This window comes from Manis pentadactyla, chromosome 2 (genome assembly GCF_030020395.1).
Source record: "Manis pentadactyla isolate mManPen7 chromosome 2, mManPen7.hap1, whole genome shotgun sequence".
Taxonomy (NCBI): Eukaryota; Metazoa; Chordata; class Mammalia; order Pholidota; family Manidae; genus Manis; species Manis pentadactyla.
Window position 1 is genome coordinate 36,489,121 of NC_080020.1, and position 20,202 is coordinate 36,509,322.

Below are 20,202 nucleotides of genomic sequence, written 5' to 3' on the forward strand. Positions count from 1 at the left end.
ATGTTTAGCATTTGGATGCAAATTACAAATAGCTAAGAAGAGGAAGCTATATATATGTAATTTATTTAAACAGAACTTTTAATTTTAGCAGTACTCGTCCCTTGAGCTACTGTCCCAGGATCAGTTTATGAAATGCTGGTTGAAAGAATCTTAAGGCTTTTAGTTTTGTGTTTTTTTCTTTTTCTTTTTTCTGCCAAAATGTAGATCAGAAATTCTTTAGTCTACTGGTACATCACTAATTAGTTGACAAAGAATTTCATAAAATAGGTTGTCTTCTCATTACTTGTAGGCTGCAAATATGGAAGTAAATGGTGAACCAAGTGGCATGGCTTAACCCAGTGGAAATGTAGTTACAATAAGACTAGGCAATAGGAGGTGTAAGGGAATGACACAGGACAATGGGCATGAGGCAAAGAAGATTCTAGTCCATTTTTGACAAGTTGTGTATTCTTGGGAAAATAAATAGTCTACCCGTTTTTTTTTTTTGGTTCTTCATCATACAATGGTGGTGGGTCGAGATTGAGCTAGGAAATGTGGGTGTCTCCCATCCCCCAGCTCTCATATTCTTAAATATGCTGAGATGTTTTTCTTTGGTTTTCTCATGTATAGACATGATTAAAATCAAGTTATAAAATAATGCTAAATAATATCTAAATATCATAGTCATACTAGACCTTGGGTGACTCTAGACCTAATGGTATGAATACATCTTACATCTATTTCTTCATGACTAAAGTCAGTCACTTGCAGAAAATTTAGGACTGTTTTGGTTATTCTGGACTTCCTTTCACTTTATATTAGTGGTTCTGAACCTGGGTGATTGTTTTTCTCAACAGACATTTAGCAAAGTCTGCAGATATTTTTAGTTGTCACAACTTGGGTGGTGTTGGGGCTACCGGCATCTGTGGGGCAGAGGTAGGAATGCTACTAAACACCCTAAAATCCCCAAGACTGCCACCACAACAGATAATTGCTGCCACCCCCCACACCCGAGAACACAGGAAACTCTGCTCTATGGACTCGAAGTGTAAACAGTTGTATCATCATCTTTTTTTTGCCAGAAGTTATTTAGACAGGTCTGTTACTTCATAAAAATATCAGCTTATTTACTAAAGATGGGTGAGTCTCCTTAGCATAGCTTTTGCTCTCTTTTAAAGAATGGAAAGCTTTCCTCCGTATTGGCAGAATAAAAATGATAAATGCAAATCCTACTGTTAAAAATGTTGTTTCATCTTTTTCTTTAAAACAGGAATATACGATTGATATATTTTTTGCCCAAACATGGTATGACAGACGTCTGAAGTTTAACAGCACCATTAAAGTCCTCCGATTGAATAGCAACATGGTGGGGAAAATCTGGATTCCAGACACTTTCTTCAGAAACTCCAAAAAGGCTGATGCACACTGGATAACCACCCCCAACAGAATGCTGAGAATTTGGAATGATGGTCGAGTTCTCTACACCTTAAGGTATCCTTTCGAGAAAGGAAAGAAGCACTTGCTGGGGATAAAACGAAGATCAATTGCACTCTCTTAAATGAAAGAAATTGCAAGCCCACATCAGGATTGGCATGTTTGATCAAAATAGTGTGTGACACCACAAAATTAGTTTTTATTTATATTATCAATGAGCTTTTTCAAAGGACTAGTCATAGGTAGAACTTATTCTCTATGATTGATGTGAGAACTCTCTTTTCTCACAGGGGCATGAAATTTCTCTTGCATTTGTAAGATCACCTGATTGTTGCACCAGTCTTGGTGTGAGTCCTTGCTACTTTAAATATGGAAACTAAAACACAGTTAACTCTCCTTGGGGCCACCAGTTGCTGTGCTTGGAAATGCCTCCATTTCCAGGGAAACCATTGCTATAGGAGGATTTGTAATGTGGAAATTTCTTCTCTTTTTAGCTGTACAATGGTGAGTTAACTAGAATGGATTCCATCCATCTCCCAGCACCCACTTCCCACTACACAGATAAACTGACTTAATCTACTGTTTTTTGTTTTTTTTTGAGAATAGGCATCTTTGGGAAAACTTGAAAGAGATATATTGTATTTTCTGATCTTAAATATTAAATAACATTTAGGAGGTTTTCTACTTTAATTATTTTATGCCATAATCTTAGCACTTCATACATGTATTTAAATTTTTTTTCATTAATTTTTTTCATTATATGAGAGTATATTATTAAACAATGTAACAGATAAGTACATAGACTTAAGAATCAGACAAATCTGGCTTTGTTTTTTAGCTCTATATTTCACTATCTGTAAGAATTAGGGCAACTCTTCAGAATTTCTATGGACAGGACTTAGGGGTAGCTATATGGTATAGGGGCCTTGGTGCTAGAAGATGTATCTCAATGCTTTATTTGAAGGTTGATGATTTTATTTGGTTACATTTTTGTTTAGAGGAATTATGTGGGAACTGATGAAGATTATTGGAAAGGAAGGCCCCACCACACCCATGACTCACCCCTTGCCCAAGATGTTCTTTAGCAACGCAACTGAGCAAACTCTTACTTTCATTTCTTTAATTTCTATAAAATACAAATAATTATTCTTATCTTACAGAGCTGTTACAAGGACTAAATCAGGTGATACATAAAGTGTTTAACATAGACCTTGTTACATCGTAAGCACAGCAGATATTAAAATATTTGTGTACATTTTCAGTGAAAGATATGAACAATATGATTTGTCTAGATCTTAGTATCCTAGACCTTCCAGCATTAGAATGATTCATGTTAAATGCCCTTGCAGCATATATTTTATGCCTTATATCACATTCATCATACAAAATATAGTACTTTAAAATGGCTCCGAAACCTTTATCAGAGCTATGTCAGTTGCTAGGGAAAATGTCCACATTACAAAAGAAATTGCATATATTTTGTATTCATCATAGGTTTCACTGAATTAGAGACAGGAAATGACTGGGATTAGAATCTAGTGGAAACCCAAATTTGTCTGATAAATGAGAGCTCAGCCTAGGTTTGGAAATATTCAGTCAGTCACACTCTCTCTAGTTCCTTTATCTTTCTCGTAATGTTATTTTTTCACATCTCTTAATATGAAAAATCACTATATAATATTTAATTATGGAAACCACCCTAAAAATGTCACTCATAAGGTTTGTCAAACTTATGATGCCAATCATAAAAATGTCAGTCAAGGTTTGAATGAGTTGCCAATCTACATAGAAATGATTTTAGTCACATTGCTAATCTATAATGACTTATGAATGTGTTTGTGTGCATAGATACATATGTACATAGCTATCTTTGTATCTGCAACCTATCTATATTATTTTCAGTTTTATTAATTCCAGTTAAATTTGGAGAAATAATACTAATAAAATACCAAATTGTTTTATAATTTCACTGATGAAAAATCTTTTCTTCAGAAGAGCATGTAATTGTTGACTGACAATGATTTTAACCTCCAGTTTTATAAATGATCTTGGGTTCAAATCTCAACTTTGCCACTTTGTGACTTTGGACAAGTTCAACTACTATAATAATGCTTACTAAATGAGGGAACAGATCACCTTGCCAAGTGCCATGTTGACAACTAGAGGTTCAATGATTATTAGTTATATTTTAAGACTGGTAATTGTTATATTATAGCACAGAAAATTAAATATCCCCAATTAAAAATTATGCTAGATTGTAAAATCTTTTAAAATAAATAGATGTTTTTGTATATAACACTTTTATTACTTCAAGATTGGTATCTGTACATTGTGAGAAATGTGGCTAACAAATAAGACATTTAAAAAGTCATCAACCTGTCACCATTACAATTTTATATTTCTTCAGAGATAGTCCAAACATCTGGGAACATCTGGGACTCCTTTAAATTTTCTTCCTCCTAGAATCCTAGCCCATACTGAGATGCAGAAATTCTGTATGTTTAATAAGCATCCCAGATGCAAACTAATTGAGACTCATTGGCAAATGTTTTCCTAATATGTCTTTGTATGTGTACTTAGCATTTCTTGTTATCATTAAATATTCTTCTACTTTATAGCATCCTATTTAATGGCTTCATAGTGTTTCATTATAGAAATGAATGTGAATGTTCCATTGTGAAACATAGGTATTTTAAAACTAACATATAGTAATTTAAAGCTAACAACTAAGAGGTACTTATAAACAGAAGATTTAATCAGCAGACAAGAGAATTGTCAGCTTTCATCTATATGTAAACAGTAAATTAAGTTCTTAAAGCAGTTTGTTCTGTTAAATATATTCATTGAGTGATTTCATGTGTGCAGATTATTTGCCAAAAAAATTACATGATCATAAATTTTGAATAAATGGACTTTAGGTCAGTAAGATACTATGTTTGGTCTGTGAAAATGAATTATGTTAAGTGAGTGTAAAATAATTTTCTCCTAGACTCGATGAGTTTCTTCAGTGAGAATCACCTTGTGTTATCAATAAGAATGCACAACACACTCTCCAAAAATAAAGATGAATAATGATCATTAGAAATTGTGCTAATGTACATTTTAAAAACATCTAAAATCTCTCTATGCTTCATGTCTTTCTGTTTAGGTTGACAATAGATGCTGAGTGCCAATTACAACTGCACAATTTTCCAATGGATGAACACTCCTGCCCTTTGGAGTTCTCTAGTTGTAAGTAATAGTCATTCTGTATTCTAATCCCCTCTCACCAATGTCAAGTAATTGGGAGACTCATAGAAAATGCAAAATTGCATTAAGCATTGTTGTTGACTGAATATTTTAAGTTTCTGTCATAACACCAAACTGTCCCTGTTAGAGTTATTCCTACAAAAAGGATCTACTTTGTCAGGAGTTACAGATAGGTTTCATTGGGGGTATAAATGTTTAATAAATTGGCAGTGGTTACCTCGAACCCTTTGTTGAGAATCATTATAAAGCCAGGTCTGCACTCAGTATAAGGAGCCAGTGGTGGATTATATGTCCTCCTTGCTCCAAGGACCCAGAAGAAGAGAGTAGCATATTTGCTATTTTCTCCCCTAGACCCGAGGTGGCACAGGGATCCTACAGCATGGTTTGCTCCTTCCAATTTTGGTACACTTATTAAAGATAGCAAAATTGAAAATTACCTCCTCCACCTAGAGTTCTAGTAATATCTAGACCTAGTTATCCACCATCCAGTAAAAGACTAATTTTTGGTGCCATATGGATCTAGTTCGAATCCCACCTTAATCACTACAGACTTTAGTAAATTAAATCTCTCAGTGAATGCATTGCCAGGTAGCCAGTAGAGATGATAAGACCTGCCCGCGGCAATACTGTTTTGTTGGTATGACATGTGTAAAGAGCTTGGTATGCTATCTACATACAATCTGATTCCATAGAAAGCTCTATTATTTTTAGTGATTATTATCATCATCAGAAAATAGACTATAGCAAGGAGATCTGTGATGACTCTAACACAAATTAAACTTTAGTACCTTTACAGATATTTCCTGCCTGAAGCCAAACAAGGCTCAGTTCCCCCCAAATGTTTGCCTTAGTATTTGTCCAGCACCTGTGTCAGGTTGCTCCCCCCCTCCTTGTTTTTGGTCCATTAGTTATGCGTACTGGGCAGAATGAAAAGCTGATTATGAATTTTAAGTGTATATTTGTGTAAATATAATTTCCAAGCCAGGGAGTGAGGGAGACTCTAAGAGCCATCTAAATCATAATAACCATGCCTTCAAAGAAAAAAATCAGTGATGAGAGAAGCAATCATCTGTTTATTATTACATCCATTTCAGAGGGAACTAGAGGGAAACATCACTGTATATCACACATATCTAGAAAACAAAGCCCCCACATATTCAGAGAGAATAAATGGTTGAGGTTTTCTCCCGGCATCTCCCACCCCAGGGTGTGCCCTGGAGGGGAATGTGAGTCTGCTCTGCCCCCATTATTATCGTTTCTTTATGACTCTCAGCATCTTCCCCTGTTGATTCTTCTTCACCATGGAATGTATCTTACCTATGTACTATTTATGTTATACTGCCTAGTTTTTATATCTTACCCAGACAATATAAAGTATATATGAAGCCATGTATATGTTGTAGACCTTCTATGTAATTTAGACCATTTTCAGGGGTAATTTTGATCTGGTGATTTTTAATCTAACTGCCCCTTATGATAAGATATCATTGTATATATATCTCCTCTTCTGTGATGCTCTTCAGTCCAGGATCCTCATCTGACGCATAGCTCTATCTCTTTCAGTACCTACCTAGATGTCTTATTCATAGAAGGTGGTGGCTACATATGTCCTCTTATAATAATTTTAAGTGTGTGCTTTCTCATCTCTTGGCAGATGGCTATCCACGTGAAGAAATTATCTATCAATGGAAGCGTAGTTCTGTTGAAGTGGGTGACACAAGATCTTGGAGGCTTTATCAGTTTTCATTTGTTGGACTGAGAAATACCACTGAAGTAGTGAAGACAACTTCTGGTAAGATGCACTTGAAAAAAATTTTGAGACCCTTCCAGTGTTAAAATTCTTGTATATATGATTCAGAGTGCTTTTTAATACCTGTCTACAAATGATATTCAGAAAATTAATTGAAGTGTTTTAATTTGCCAGAGAAAGTTATAATTAGTATTTTAGTTAAAGATAAATCTAAATGAATTCCATCAATTTGAAGCAAATTGGATTGGTAAATTATTTGCTTAATTTCTTTAACCAAAAGTGATGAGCAATTATTTAAGAGAAGGAAATATTTAAGAAATGTTTTATAATATATTGAAATAGTAGCATTTAAGGTAACCACACAAGGACAATTAACTTTCTACAAATGCAGAAAAGTGACCACTGAATATGGACTAATTCTCTGTTCAGTAATTTAATATTTTACTGGCTCTGTTAGTGGATAAGGGACTGGGCTTTGGTATCAAATAAGTCTGGATTCAAATAATAATTCCATCAGTTCCAGCTATAAATATTGAGAAAATTACTGCATTTCTCAGGGATCAGATAACCAATGTGGACAAAAAGATTTGCATCACAGGCATACTGGGTATAGAAAAACAGCAAAGTGTTTAGAATAATACCTGGCAGTTAGCATTCAATAAATAGAAGCTCTTGCCAATATCAATAGTAATTATCAAATATGCATTGGACCTAATGTGGTCAGGATCCAGATTTTTAAGAGTAGCTAAAAATCTTTATTTTATATCAAAAATCATGATTTTTAATAGCATTATTTGAGTTGATTTTAAAAATCCACGTGGGGCAAGTTAAACATGCTTTCAGATAAGATCAGTCTCGTGGGTGGCCAGTATGAACCCTCTGAAATGCTGAGTATATACTCCATATGATTATACCAGCTGTTCCTTTTTAAATTGCACAGATTTAAATATGTTCCAGTTTCAGTTTCAAATAGTATATTTTCAGCTTACTGTCTACTAAGATATGTCTTTGATATGTATTTCCATGACAGAGCTATTGTCTGTTTATTCACACATACCTTATTTTTTTCCCTGAATTCACAAGGCATAATTTTGTGTTAGCTATTTTGGAGTAAGGCTCTGGTCTGTTGTACAGAGAGAAATAAATTAAGGATCTATGAAAAGGTGGAAATTTAAGATTCTACCTATATAAATACTGTCCCCTAATTTGAAAAGCTATGTGGCCTTAACACCTAACATTGTTTTCAGAATTTGCAGATTTTTCCTAAAAAATCTATTTTGCAAAAGAAGTCTGAAAGAAGGTCAAGGAAATGCTTGAGTATTCTTTTGAAAAGTGTCCTCTGTTCTCTTATTCACTAGAAATCCTAAACATCAAATATTAGAACAGTTTTTCATGTGGTCCCTAGAAAAGATTCAGAATTGCCTTAGAACTGAAGGCTCCCATCTGTGAAAGGTAGAACACGTGTAAAAATAATCTCCAAATCTGCATGCCTCCAGAATGAGAAATTGGGCATTAAATTCTGTTTTATATTTATATTTCTATAATTTTCCCAGCACCCTAAAACAGAACCAATAAATTCATGACTAGCAGATCTTCTGTTTAGTCCTTTGAATGCAGAGTAGCGTTAAAACCAAATGGTGGTAAGGAGAGGTTTGACATTGTCTCATAGGGCCTAACATCATTTCCTCTTCAATATCTCATATTGAGAATGATCTAAGAGTGTCCACTGTCTAATAGGAGATTCTTCCAGAAGAAAAAGATTGACTTATTTAAGGTTTGGCAAGAAAAATTACCAAGTGTCACAGAACTGTTACTCTTCCTTGGGAAATCAAAGCAAAACTGCATTGAAATCAGATTTGATATTGAGCAGCATTTAATTGATTGCATCAATTCCTTGTGAGTTTTGATAAGGTAATTAGCCTCCACACCAGTCTTCTTGTTCATTCCGTGCTCTTGCTGGTTTGTGTTTTGTGTGCAGTATCAAAAATTTCAGTTGCCTCTATGAAGAGAAAAGGCTGAATTGAAACTTAATACCAATGCTGAAAGGCAGCCTCATTCTTGTGATGGTTGATTTTGTAATGATTGGAAGTTTCTGTGGGATCTTTTATTGGATTTCTGATGCTTCTCTTTGAAACATAGCTCCTTAAGTAGTTAATATGTACAAGGAAGTTACATTAACAACTTCCTTGGGAAATTATCAGAAGATCAAGTGTATAGTCCTTTTGAATCTTAGCTATTATAGCAATGTGGTTTTCTCCTAGACTTAGAGTGAATGTGCCTCTCTTTAAGAAGCCTCTGTCAAAACTGGGCAAGAATATTGTCTAAATTTTTACCTAGCTTACTGTAGGGATTTCTAAATATCATTCATTCAAGCCAATCTTTCATGATTTTGTTATATCAAAGTGGTGACTGTATATGCTGGTTTCTTAGAATTTTTTCTTTAAATTGATTGTTTTCAGTGAAATGAATTTTTTAAAGGAAAGATCATACTAGGACCATAATTGGAAAACCAGAAGCATTTGGAATAAATAGAAGTTGATTTTAAAATACAATGAAAAACAAACAAATGTTCTTATATTTTAACTGTCTTTGTGTTCCCCACACTCTGAGTATGCTGAAAAAGAAAGAGGGAAAGAAAGAGAGGTATTAGAGAAATGGGAAAGTGCAACTAGCACCAAAGTAAAACATTTCCTTGGTATAAACAGGATAGAAGGAGAATTTCACAGGAAAGACTTTTCTTACCATGTCATTCAATTGTATCTGATGATCCTAGCATCCACCACCTGAATCCTCTCCTTTACCACCAGTTGTATGTATATCACACTTGAGAAAAATACTGCCTTGGTGGTAGCTTGATAAGACTCAAAGGATATCTTTAATTAATAGTTAAAACATCAAAACAGATTCTGGATCCATAATTTCTCCTCCAAGCCACCATTTCTTCTTGCTTATTCTTTATCTGGTAATAGCACCATCACTGTGCCAGTGAGCCAGGCGTGAACACTCAGAGAGTCACATCTCTGCCTCCCACATCTAATGAATCATGAAGGCACCCATGCCTCAGAAATATCTTGTGCAACTGTCCTCTTTTCAGTTGCCATTGCTGCTGTCCTAGTTCATGATTCTGTCTGTTCTCATCTGGAGACTGTGTTGGCAGCCAATTAAGTTATATCCTGCTGTCAGTCTCTCTCTTCTAGGATCTGTCCTTTACACACTAATCATAAAAGCTAGTACTTACTGAGTCCTAATACATGTGCTGTGACAGATGTTTTACATAAACAACCTACTTTAATTCTCATAGCCATCATCATATTTACTATTATCAACACCAAAATATTGTTGTAGATGAGGAAACAGACTTCTAGGGGTTTATTAGCTTGCAGGGATCAGTTGCAGGAGATGGGATGTAGGTTCATGGCCTGCTGCCAGACTCATTCTCAATTGCTACACTATTTTACTCCCACCATGGCCCAGGGAGTTTTCCTGAGGCACAATTTTCATGATATCTCAAGAATTCTGTAGTAGGTTCACTTAAGCACAAGTTCTTGTTCCTAGTATGTAAGACCCTGATCTAAGGACTTTGCCAGCTTTGTCTTCTGTAATTTCCCAGCTTTGACAGAACTAAACGATTAATGTTTTCCTGAATGTAAGCAAACAATTTCGCTGGTTTGGCTTCTCAACTAATCCCTACCTTTTTATGATGTTAAGGCTTAAGTGAAGAGCCCCTTCTAGTGAGGCCTTTCCTGACCTTACCACCAAAACACCTTGTAGCAGTTTTCAAGAATGTGTACCTTTGGAATCAGGCAGCTCAAGTTTGAATACTGGCTTTTATAAGTTATTTAAAATATCTAAACTCAGTATTGCCAATATTGCAAGGTTGCTCTGAGGATTAAGTAAGATATTCCATTAAAAACGCTTAAATCTGCACCTGGTACATGAAAGGACTCAGTAAATGGAAGGTATTATTATTACTGTTATGTCATCATCATCATCATTATTATTCCATTAACTCCCCTCAGAGCATTTTCTCCCACCTTCTGAAAACATAATTTCTGCCTAGTGTTGTATGCACTTGCTTTATGACCCCTTTCTGCCCTGGACTCCAATAAATCACAACCTTCACAAAAGATACTTCTTTTAATCATGGTGTGATACTATTAGCATGCTGGCTTGCTTAGAGTTGTTGTTTGGTGATTATAGAACTGATTGCTTGAGACAATTATATTAATAAAACTGTACATTTTTCCTCAATTTAACAAGCAATGCAGAATTCTATTATATATTTTTCCGTTACTTGCTGTTTGCTCTAAAGTAAAATATTTTGGTCTTTCTGGTCATGTCGCCATTGCCAGTTCACCAAATTATCTACAGGATATTTAGTCACAAGCAGAGCTTTGTTCCTTTCTGTTCTCATCCTGAAATGTGGGCAAAAAAGTAGGCAAGTGATTTTCTTAGGAGACCCTAGATTCTTGGGATCCAGATGCCTTCATTCTGAATCAAAAAGAATATATCACATTCTTCCTATATTAGAATACCACCGAAGTTTCCATTTTGTCTAACAATACAAACATCAGTGTTTGATGAACTGTCTTCATAATTTTTTGGCAAACGCATTATATAAACTACTTACTTACTTTTTGTCTGTAACTCACTTTTTTGACCTGGATTCCATGTGTTAGTTATATTTCCCTGATTTTGATAAGAAATACATAAATATTGAAATGAAAACTATGTATCAGTAAATGTATCTTATTTTTTCAACAGTGGCATGCAGACCACAACTTTAGAAACACCAGCTCCGTGAATGAAGTTCCTGTTCTTTGCTTGATTTCTCAAATATGTACAATCCACCTTATACCTTCAAACCTTGCCCACCATTCTCCCACCATACATTTTATCTTCCCTGAGGTTTTCTGGATAGGTTGTACCTACTTCGGGTCTTTCTGCCATTTTCCTTACTACCAAACTCAAGTCTAACTTACCTTGCCTATATCAGTATACAAACCTGTTAAGTAATTCTCCAAATAGCAAAATGTAGCTCCCACCTTCCAGGCTGTGTTTAATTTAGATGACTGGCAGACCAGGCAGGAAGACCCGTGTAAAGCCAATTACCATTGAGTTGAACTCTTCAGGGAAAGTGAAAAGAAAATTTAAAAAGATAACCAGTTAACAGTAATTGTTTCATTAAAGACGTTGAAACAAAAAAGAAAGTTAAAAACCTGAACAAATGGAGAGAAATAACAACTGCGGCATTAACCCACAGTCCCTCGTGACATTTGAGTCACAGTAAGTTGTGAACCCATTTAGTCGATAATCAACTTTTCAAACTACTTGAAGCAACATATCTTAAAATAAACCAGTGGAAGACTGCACAGTAATAGTTTTCATTTTATTTTTAAGCTTCAATTAGGCAAAATTAATTTTGGTTTCAGGAAAGAAAGTATATGAATTACATCATGAGAGCCGGGCCAGGAACGGCCATGGGGAAGTCATTTTCCCTCTCTGGGCTGAAAATTTCTGATTTATAAAATGAATGCATTTGACTTTGACTTTATGCTTCATGGAAGTCCTTGTCCTTAGACCTATCCATAACCTCTGATACAATCAAGGTTACACTATAAATGTCCCCATGTAGGAGCAACTTTCATTATACATAATGCTTCCTCAGAATGTTTTGCTCCATCAAGTTTTCAACATGTTTTCAAAGCAAATGAAAGTCAAATGCAAAAACAAACTAGGTTTTGATTTAGGGAAATGATATTTTTACTTCATCTATTTATCTTGTTCTCAATGTTATACATATATATAGTGTTAACCAAATATTTTCCTTGTTATTTCCTCTCAGTTGCAATACTGGAATATTCATGTATTGTATTTAAAAACTCCACATTGGGAATTTAAAATTTCAAGATTTCTCTGACCTTACTTAGTGGGGATGTGGGGCTTGAGGGGTGGAGAGAGGTGACATAGAGAAGTCACATAAAATAAAAGGAAAATCATCTGGTTTCAAGGTGACACACTTTGTTTCCGCTTACATTCCATTGGCAAGAACTAGTTGTATGTCCCAGGGAGATAAATGGGCCTGGGAAGTATAGCTCAGTTGTGTGCTGGAAAGGAACAATGGGTTTTTATTGATTTTTTGCTTCTGTGCTACATGCATATCACTTTATTTGTCACAATGAGCCTCTGAGAAAGGTTTTTTTCTTCCATGTTATAGATGCAGCAATTTAAGTTTAGAGGGGCTAATTAATTTGTTCAAGGATATTCAGTGAAGAGAGTTGTTTATCCAGATCCCAAATTTTTACTCCACTTCCTCTTATAAACATATTAGGTAAAGAGATAAATTAATTTAAAAGATGAAGTATTTCTAAACTTACCAATAGCTAATTTTACAGAAAAAAATGTAACGAAGTAATATCACTTAATATGGTAAGCACATACATGTATCCACAAAATCTTAATCTGTAGGAAGAGCAATTTATACATCAAAATCAAGTGAGAAACAGTTTAGCAATAATATCCTTTTACTTCTATGAAACATACTCCTTATGAGATGTTATGATTCACTTGCTAAGTGGACCTTTGGGTCATCATTCCAAATCTGGCCTTAATTAAGAAACTGTGGGACCCAGTGTATTTGCATAAATTTGTTCATCACAGAAAAATCTCATCAGAAAGAAAACATGACATAAGGTTTGCATTACAACTATTTACAAAATGAGTTAATACCTCATTTTGGCAGTCTTTTCAAAATCAACTTAGTTAAGACAATATTAATTTTTATCCCAGTTTTTGGTGTTTCCTAATTCAATTAAAAATCCTATTTTGCTACATTTAAAAGACATGTTTGTCAGTGTGACTGAACCATCCTGTCTACCTGCTGTCTCCAAATGTAAAGCATTAAGTAATATCTATAAATTTAAAAATATGAGTGAGATGTTGGAGACTGGGTCTACAGGTATCATGCTCTACACACAAATTTACTGAAGGTTCCTTTCACTCACTTGGATGCAATTGAATAATTCCTTCATTTTATTTTTGCATTTGCAGGAAATAGTGCTTTTCAGCATTGCAGATATGCAAATAAAGCCTGTCAGAGATTGAAAAGGACAGCAAATAGCAATAGGAAAATGATGTGCATGTTTTTTTAAAATAGAACTTTCTTCAAAGGGATGTTATGAAGGTCATAGTAAATTACAGTGCATAACCACTGAAAAGAATTTGCTGAGCAGACAAAATTTGGGGCTACCCAAAATTTGTTTACCATTTTCACCTGGGCCACTCCTATAATCTATGTATTTTAGGAAACCAAGAACAGTCAGTTTTATTAGTCTATTCTAGAAGGTTGCAAATAGATACAAAAAGCCCAAGGAAAAGAAAATTGAAAGATATGTTAAACATGACTTAGTGTATGCATATATATGTATACATATAAGTTTTTTTTACTTTTCTATATGGATGTCTCTGCCCTTCAAGAAATCGACAATGCCTCACGTTTAAGGTAGAAACCATTCCATAAATGTCTATTTTTTCACATTTGTTTTCCAATTTGTCTACCTCCAAATTAACTACTCCTTGCTGTAAATCATCTCTCAGAATCATGACAAAAAGAAATACTAAAAAACAGTATTTACTTCTGCTTACAGATCTTCTCCCATCCCCACTGAAGCTTAATTATTTTGCCCATAAATGTTTTCCTAATAGATTTATGCGATATCTTTATTTATGAATACTGAAAGAAATACAATAAATAAATGACATTGCTCATAGGATGAAAGCTTCAATTTAGGCAACTGGGTTTACTAGAATAGTTTCCAAATTCTAATCTACCCATCCTTAAATGACCTACAGTAACATGCACCTTAGTTTTCATTACTCTGGTGAAGAGCTATGTAATGTAAAAGATAATGTATAATTCATGAGCTGTTAATAGGGCCTTGTTAAAAAGATAATGCAATCATGAACATGAATTACATTTTCTTAGTTGGTGATTTCTTGTTACCTATCAGTTACTGAGAGTGAAAATAAGTTGATAGAATAATAAAATTTTAGAGCCAAATCTTGAAGATCAAGCCTAATTGTAATTTTACTTACTAGGAAATTAAAGAGATACAGTCAGTAGCTGTAAATTGGTAGCCAGTTGTCTAACTCCAGCCTAGAGCATGGGTCATTAGAGATAGCAAGTTAAATGTATTTTGTTTATTTTAGTCAGAATTGACTTCATATGAAAATCTTAAACATCTTCATATCTTTAGCATCTGGATCTTCATTTGCATTTGTAAATAATTGAGTAGAGCTGTATTACCACCTGTCCCAAATAGGTGAGACATGCAATCTCCAGTTTGTCAAAGTCCCTATAACTCCCTGTTATATTTTAAGTGTTCTACGTCTTTGTTCTTGAATTACTGTTACCTTATTTTGGAAAACTATGTGCATCTATATCTCTATCAAAAATCAGAATAGATGAAAGATAATCAGTCCCCAAATTAGAGCATTTATGTGTCTGTGGAAATGAAGAAGACTCTTTGACCTTTAACAGGCAAAGAGAATTTCTATCACAAATCCATGTTCTGAGAAATAAACATGAAAACTGTTACTTAGCCAAGGTTTGCCTGAGAATAGCTACTGAGTTGCAGAGAAGTACCATAACCTGGCCAACCTAGGTCTCAATTGCTTTTTACATTCTACAACTGGGTTTATTTATCGTATCTAGAGCTAGTATATGCATTGCAAATCAATTTTATGCTCATTCAGTTTATCTCTACAATCCACTTTCATGGAAGATGGATTTTAGATACATATGAAGTTGTGAACTTCTATCTATGGACATTTGTGCATCTAATCTTTATAATTTTCTTTCTATTTTAGCTCACATCTTAGCAGCTAAAAGCTTCGTTGCAATTTTCCTGCACATTACTGATTAGCAGCCTTGCATACCCTTAATACTTTCTCCTGTTGTACTTTTCTGGAGCTTTATACAGTTATTGTTCTGCAAGAAAGCCCTGTTCTTCATTTTCTTTGATGAAATGAGACAGCTGGGTATACAGCAAAAAATGATTCCTATTTAAGAGTTGCCTTTGTGGTTGTGTTACTATATAGTTGAATGACCATTATCAAGTCATTTTCTCTTTCAGCCCTCAATTTCTTCATCTCAAAGTAAAAAATGTAAACCCCTATCTTGAATTTGAAGGTCTTTTTTCAGCCTCAAAGTTCTGTGCTGTATTTCTTGATATTTAGCACCTTGGTCATAAAGCAAACTATGGGTGGGTGTTTAGGTTTTCTGTTTACCTGCAAGTTCCTAACAGAAATTTCCTCATATTTTCTTACTCCATAAACTCAGAAATTAACAGATCTATTTTATCTGTCATATATAGAGAACTTTGGTGACAATTGCAGGGACAAGAGGCCCAGGGTGTTGCCATAGAGATGGTTGGTAAGTTAGTTAATGTCTGAAAAAATGAATTTGGCAGGAAAAATAGGCCCACTGTGGGTGTGAGGAGCGAAGGTGGATGTTAATTGAATTTACTGTGAATGAGAAATTGGGAGAGGGCAAAGATAGGACAATGGCTATGGTATGGCTTTCAGAGAAGAGAACGAACCGACACTTGGCATCCTCAAACAGAAAGAATGCTTGCAATCAGGAGTGCATAGTTTGACCTTCATTGATTTTATTTTTAATGGCTAATTATGTAACTTTGACTGATGTATTATACAGTACTATTAATCGGCAGTCCATGAAAACAGTCCTGATGTACTACCTCTACAATAAGAAGAAAATGATGTGCTAGCATTACTAAGCCCCTAATATATACACCATCTCATTTACTTTTTACAGTAATTATTTAATGTGATGCTTATTTTCCAGGTGAAATTATCATGTATAGCTGATCTTGTAGACAGGTATCCAGAGAGAGGGTAAAGACCTTGTCCAAGATCACAGAGTCTAAGTTACTACACAGATATCCATGCTTCCTGCATGACAGGCTGAATTTTCAATCCAGTGATGGCTTAAACACCAGGGCTATTTCTGAATTCATGTTTACAGAAAGACTTGCCCTTGCCATATTTCTTTATCTAGTACACAATTTATTTTCTCTTTATTGTTAATGCATCTATCTGTCTATCTAAAGCTGGTTGCATACAAAGTATGACAGAATCAGACTGTACTGGTCGATTTAAACTAGACTATGCTATGGTAGCAAACAACCCTCATATCTCAGTGGTTTAAAAGTAAAAAATAAATAAATATATTGCATGTATTGCTCCTCGTCTTGTGCCTTTTCATTCTGGGCCATGCCATTCTCATGGACTAAGGGGAAACGATAGAAGAATAAAATGATTGTTAAAGTTTCTGCTTTGTTAGGCATCAGTTATTTGACTCGCAGTCTATTTGCCAAAGCCAGTCACATGGGCAGGCCTGATGTCCGTGGTGTAGGATGCCTGCTTCTGGTATACAGAGAGTGCTCAGAGAAAGCCTCTGTAGGGATGGACATGGTAGATAGAGATAGAAAATACCTTGAACTATAAAATCATAATCAAAATGTGCCATTAGTATAATCTTTATGCTATACTTGGCCCACCTACCTGGCCATGTACGTGTAGCTCAAGATCATGTATCAGGATAAATTACCCCCAAAAGGGGAAGGAATGACCTAACTCTCAGAGAAACTAGAACCCGGCATAAAAATGTCTCTCATTCTGACAATTATCCACTTGAAAAGAGACTGTTTTGGGTCAAGCCTGCTTCGCTTTGTCAGTGACCTTTAGCCATAGTTTCCTATTTATATAAATTGACTTCAGAAGGAGCAGATGAGAAGACATGATATTAACAAGCAGATGATTATAAGGTGATGGGAACTGTCATGTTTTATAAACATGAGCAAGATTTCCCCTGCTCTACTCTGGGATAGCTTTATTAATTGCAAAATAAAAAAAGTCCATAAGTATTGGTCCTGTACTAAATTCAATTTTTCAGATATTACACAGTAGTAACTTCTAAGAAACAATAAACCAGAATCATCTTCTTGTCAGCAGGAGGAAGTAATTGAACACGATTTAGTAAAGAATGGCCACAAAATAATGAATGTACAGGTTGTCTGATTGCTGTTACTTTTTGTGTGAAAAAAAATCCTGAATGTCTCTAAGAGTTCTGTGTTTGAAAATAGTACAAGTAGTTTCAAGTAAAACTTAAATGCTTTCTTTTATTTTAAATAATGAGCTGTAATTTTAACGCTTTTCTCTATGAAACATTCTTAAAATTAATTTTGTCCCTGTTTTAGAGATGATGTATGTAGAATAATAGTGCTACCAACTATTAAAAATATTTTCACATGGGTACTTATTAGTAAAACTAAAACTAATCAACAAGCATCTGTGTCCTCAGGCCAGTTTCCTGGCCACTACCTAAGAGTAAATAATTATGATAATTTCCATTTCATTGGCTGAGAAGTAGGAGGTATTTCTGTCTTAAAAACCTGCCATTATTAATCTATACACAGGTAAGTGGTGTTGATAATGAGATGATGATGATGTTAAAGCCAGTGTTTATTGGGTATTTCTCATATGCCAGACATTATAATAAGCACTTTACAGATTTATGTAAACTATGAAAACTTTATAAGGTAGATATTTTTTATTTCCATGATGGCATAGCTGATAAATGGCAGAGCCAGGATTTGAACCTATGCTCTGAGAGTAGGCTTTATCATTTTTGTTGGGTCTCATTTATAATGAGAGAAGTAGTGATTTTCTTTTTTTAAGGAAAAAGATTATTCACATAAGCAGGTGTGTGTGTATGTGTGTTGGTGTGTGTGTGTGTAATACATAATAAGGAACACATGCATACTGTAATTACCTCATATATTTTCTTATTCAAGTTGATTAAAATATTCAGTGTTGACAACCGACTTTAACTTCCTGTGTCCAGTTTTCTTCTGACAAAAATTAGAATGAGGAAGTAAGAAGGCAGTTAAAATGCTTCCTAATACTAGAAGTATTATCTATGACTCAAAGGAAAACTCTAGATAAAATTACATGGTAAAATATTACTTTTTGTAAAATTCAAAAGGAAAAAATACTTGGCTAGAGGTGAGAAGTTCTAGCTGACCTTATTATTAATAGATGTAGACATCTGGACAAATCATTTAAGCTCTTGGACCTCACTTTGCTTATCTGTAAAGTGCAATAATTATATTTGCCCTACCAGACTTGCTATGAGACTTAACTGAGGCAAGTATCTGAAAATATTTAGAAAATTCTGAATAGCTTTGGCAATAGATGACAGTGTGATTACAATATATTTTCCTCTCATTCTTATCTTGTTTCTCTTAAAAAAATGTTTCTGCATGAAAATATTCCAGGCATATTTAGTGATTCTGAGAAAAGAAAGGATTTCTAATTTACCGAAAGTTTGTAGAGAGTAGTGATTGATGCCATGATCCACTCCTGCTGGCTTTGTAACCTTCCATTTAGACTAAAGAAGGGGAAGAAGGCTGAGTTGTGTCCCAAAAGGGCAAAGAGGTATGCATGGGTGTGCTCTTTTCAATAATTGTCCCAGAAAGTGACTTTGAAAGAAAAGTGCTTGAGGACTTTGGGAAACAATATTAAGTTGGCTTGTTGACTGACCATGACTCGCTTCAGGTGTCTAACACATACACAGACACACATTTGCTAGATGCATTGTATCAGGGGTGTTCAATATTTTCCCTTCCACATTACTAACATATACTAACAACACTCTATGTCATTGTTGTGTAATAAATTAAAAAACATGCAAGTTAAAGACAGCCAGGACTTGCCTAGTCCAGTTCTCTTATTACCTAGATGAAAAAAAAATGAAGTCTAGAGAACTGATATGGTGTAAGGTCTCCCAGCTAGTTTCATAAGAAATGAAGCATCTAATAATTGGTTTATAGATCTTGTTCCAACAGACCTCTGTCACATTTCTCTGTTAAGTTCTATGAACTCAAGAGCTTTATTTGGTAGGTCCTCCCTATTGTAACAGATGGTGGGGTAAAATAGAGTGAAGGTGAAAATCAAGATGACTCATGACTGAGTCAGTGAGATGACCCATTTCTACTTCTATGTTGGCTACAAGATGTCAGCATTCAGTGCTTTCTGAGGAATGTTACATGCAACTTAACATTTTTGGTAGTGTTTGTAACTGCATCTTATTAGCTGGGATATCATGGAGTGGTGAAAGAAAAACTAGAGCAAGAATCTTCAAACCCAGGCATTACTCCCACACCTGCCTCTAACTTGCTGCATTACCTTGATCAAGCCCTTTTATCCCTTTGTGCTTCATTCATCATTAAGATGTAGCGGGTATCCTTTCTCAGAGAGGTGCAGAGAGAATAAAATGAGATAATTCATGTGAAATGCTGTATAACATGTCGGGAGCGCGGCACCGTGCAAAGCATCCTTGTTACTACTTTAACCACCTGTAAGGCCCCTTGTAGATCTGAAGTTCTAAAGTCAAGCCTCGGAGTGAAGTCTTGAGATTTTATATATGAAAAAAGGAACCATTTATCCCAGCTTCAGAAGGATCAAGGCTGGGAGTATGACTCAGTTTCTGGCTTCTCACTTCTCACTCCTGGGTTCCTGTGATCAGATTTTGTCATCAGGACTTAATGAGGATGACGAGCTGGTATTATTAAAGCAACACAAAAGGCAAAATGTTGGCTTTTTTTTTTTTTGGCTATTCTTGGTGGGAAAACTGCTATTAAAAGTCAAGGCTAAGTGTGGAAATGAAAGGATGAAGGAAGTTATATTCCACAGACGACAGTGGGAGA

General features: G+C 34.9%; 1 protein-coding gene across 2 annotated transcripts in view; it reads left to right on the forward strand.

Annotated features, from left to right (window-relative positions):
- GABRG2 (gamma-aminobutyric acid type A receptor subunit gamma2) overlaps positions 1–20,202 on the forward strand; it is a 98,215-nt gene that overhangs the window by 27,350 nt on the left and 50,663 nt on the right. For both annotated transcript variants that reach the window (XM_036920399.2, XM_036920489.2), the window contains exons 4-6: positions 1,250–1,470; positions 4,562–4,644; positions 6,317–6,454. In XM_036920399.2, coding sequence (XP_036776294.1) covers positions 1,250–1,470; positions 4,562–4,644; positions 6,317–6,454 — 442 coding nt within the window. The remainder of the gene's footprint in view (positions 1–1,249; positions 1,471–4,561; positions 4,645–6,316; positions 6,455–20,202) is intronic.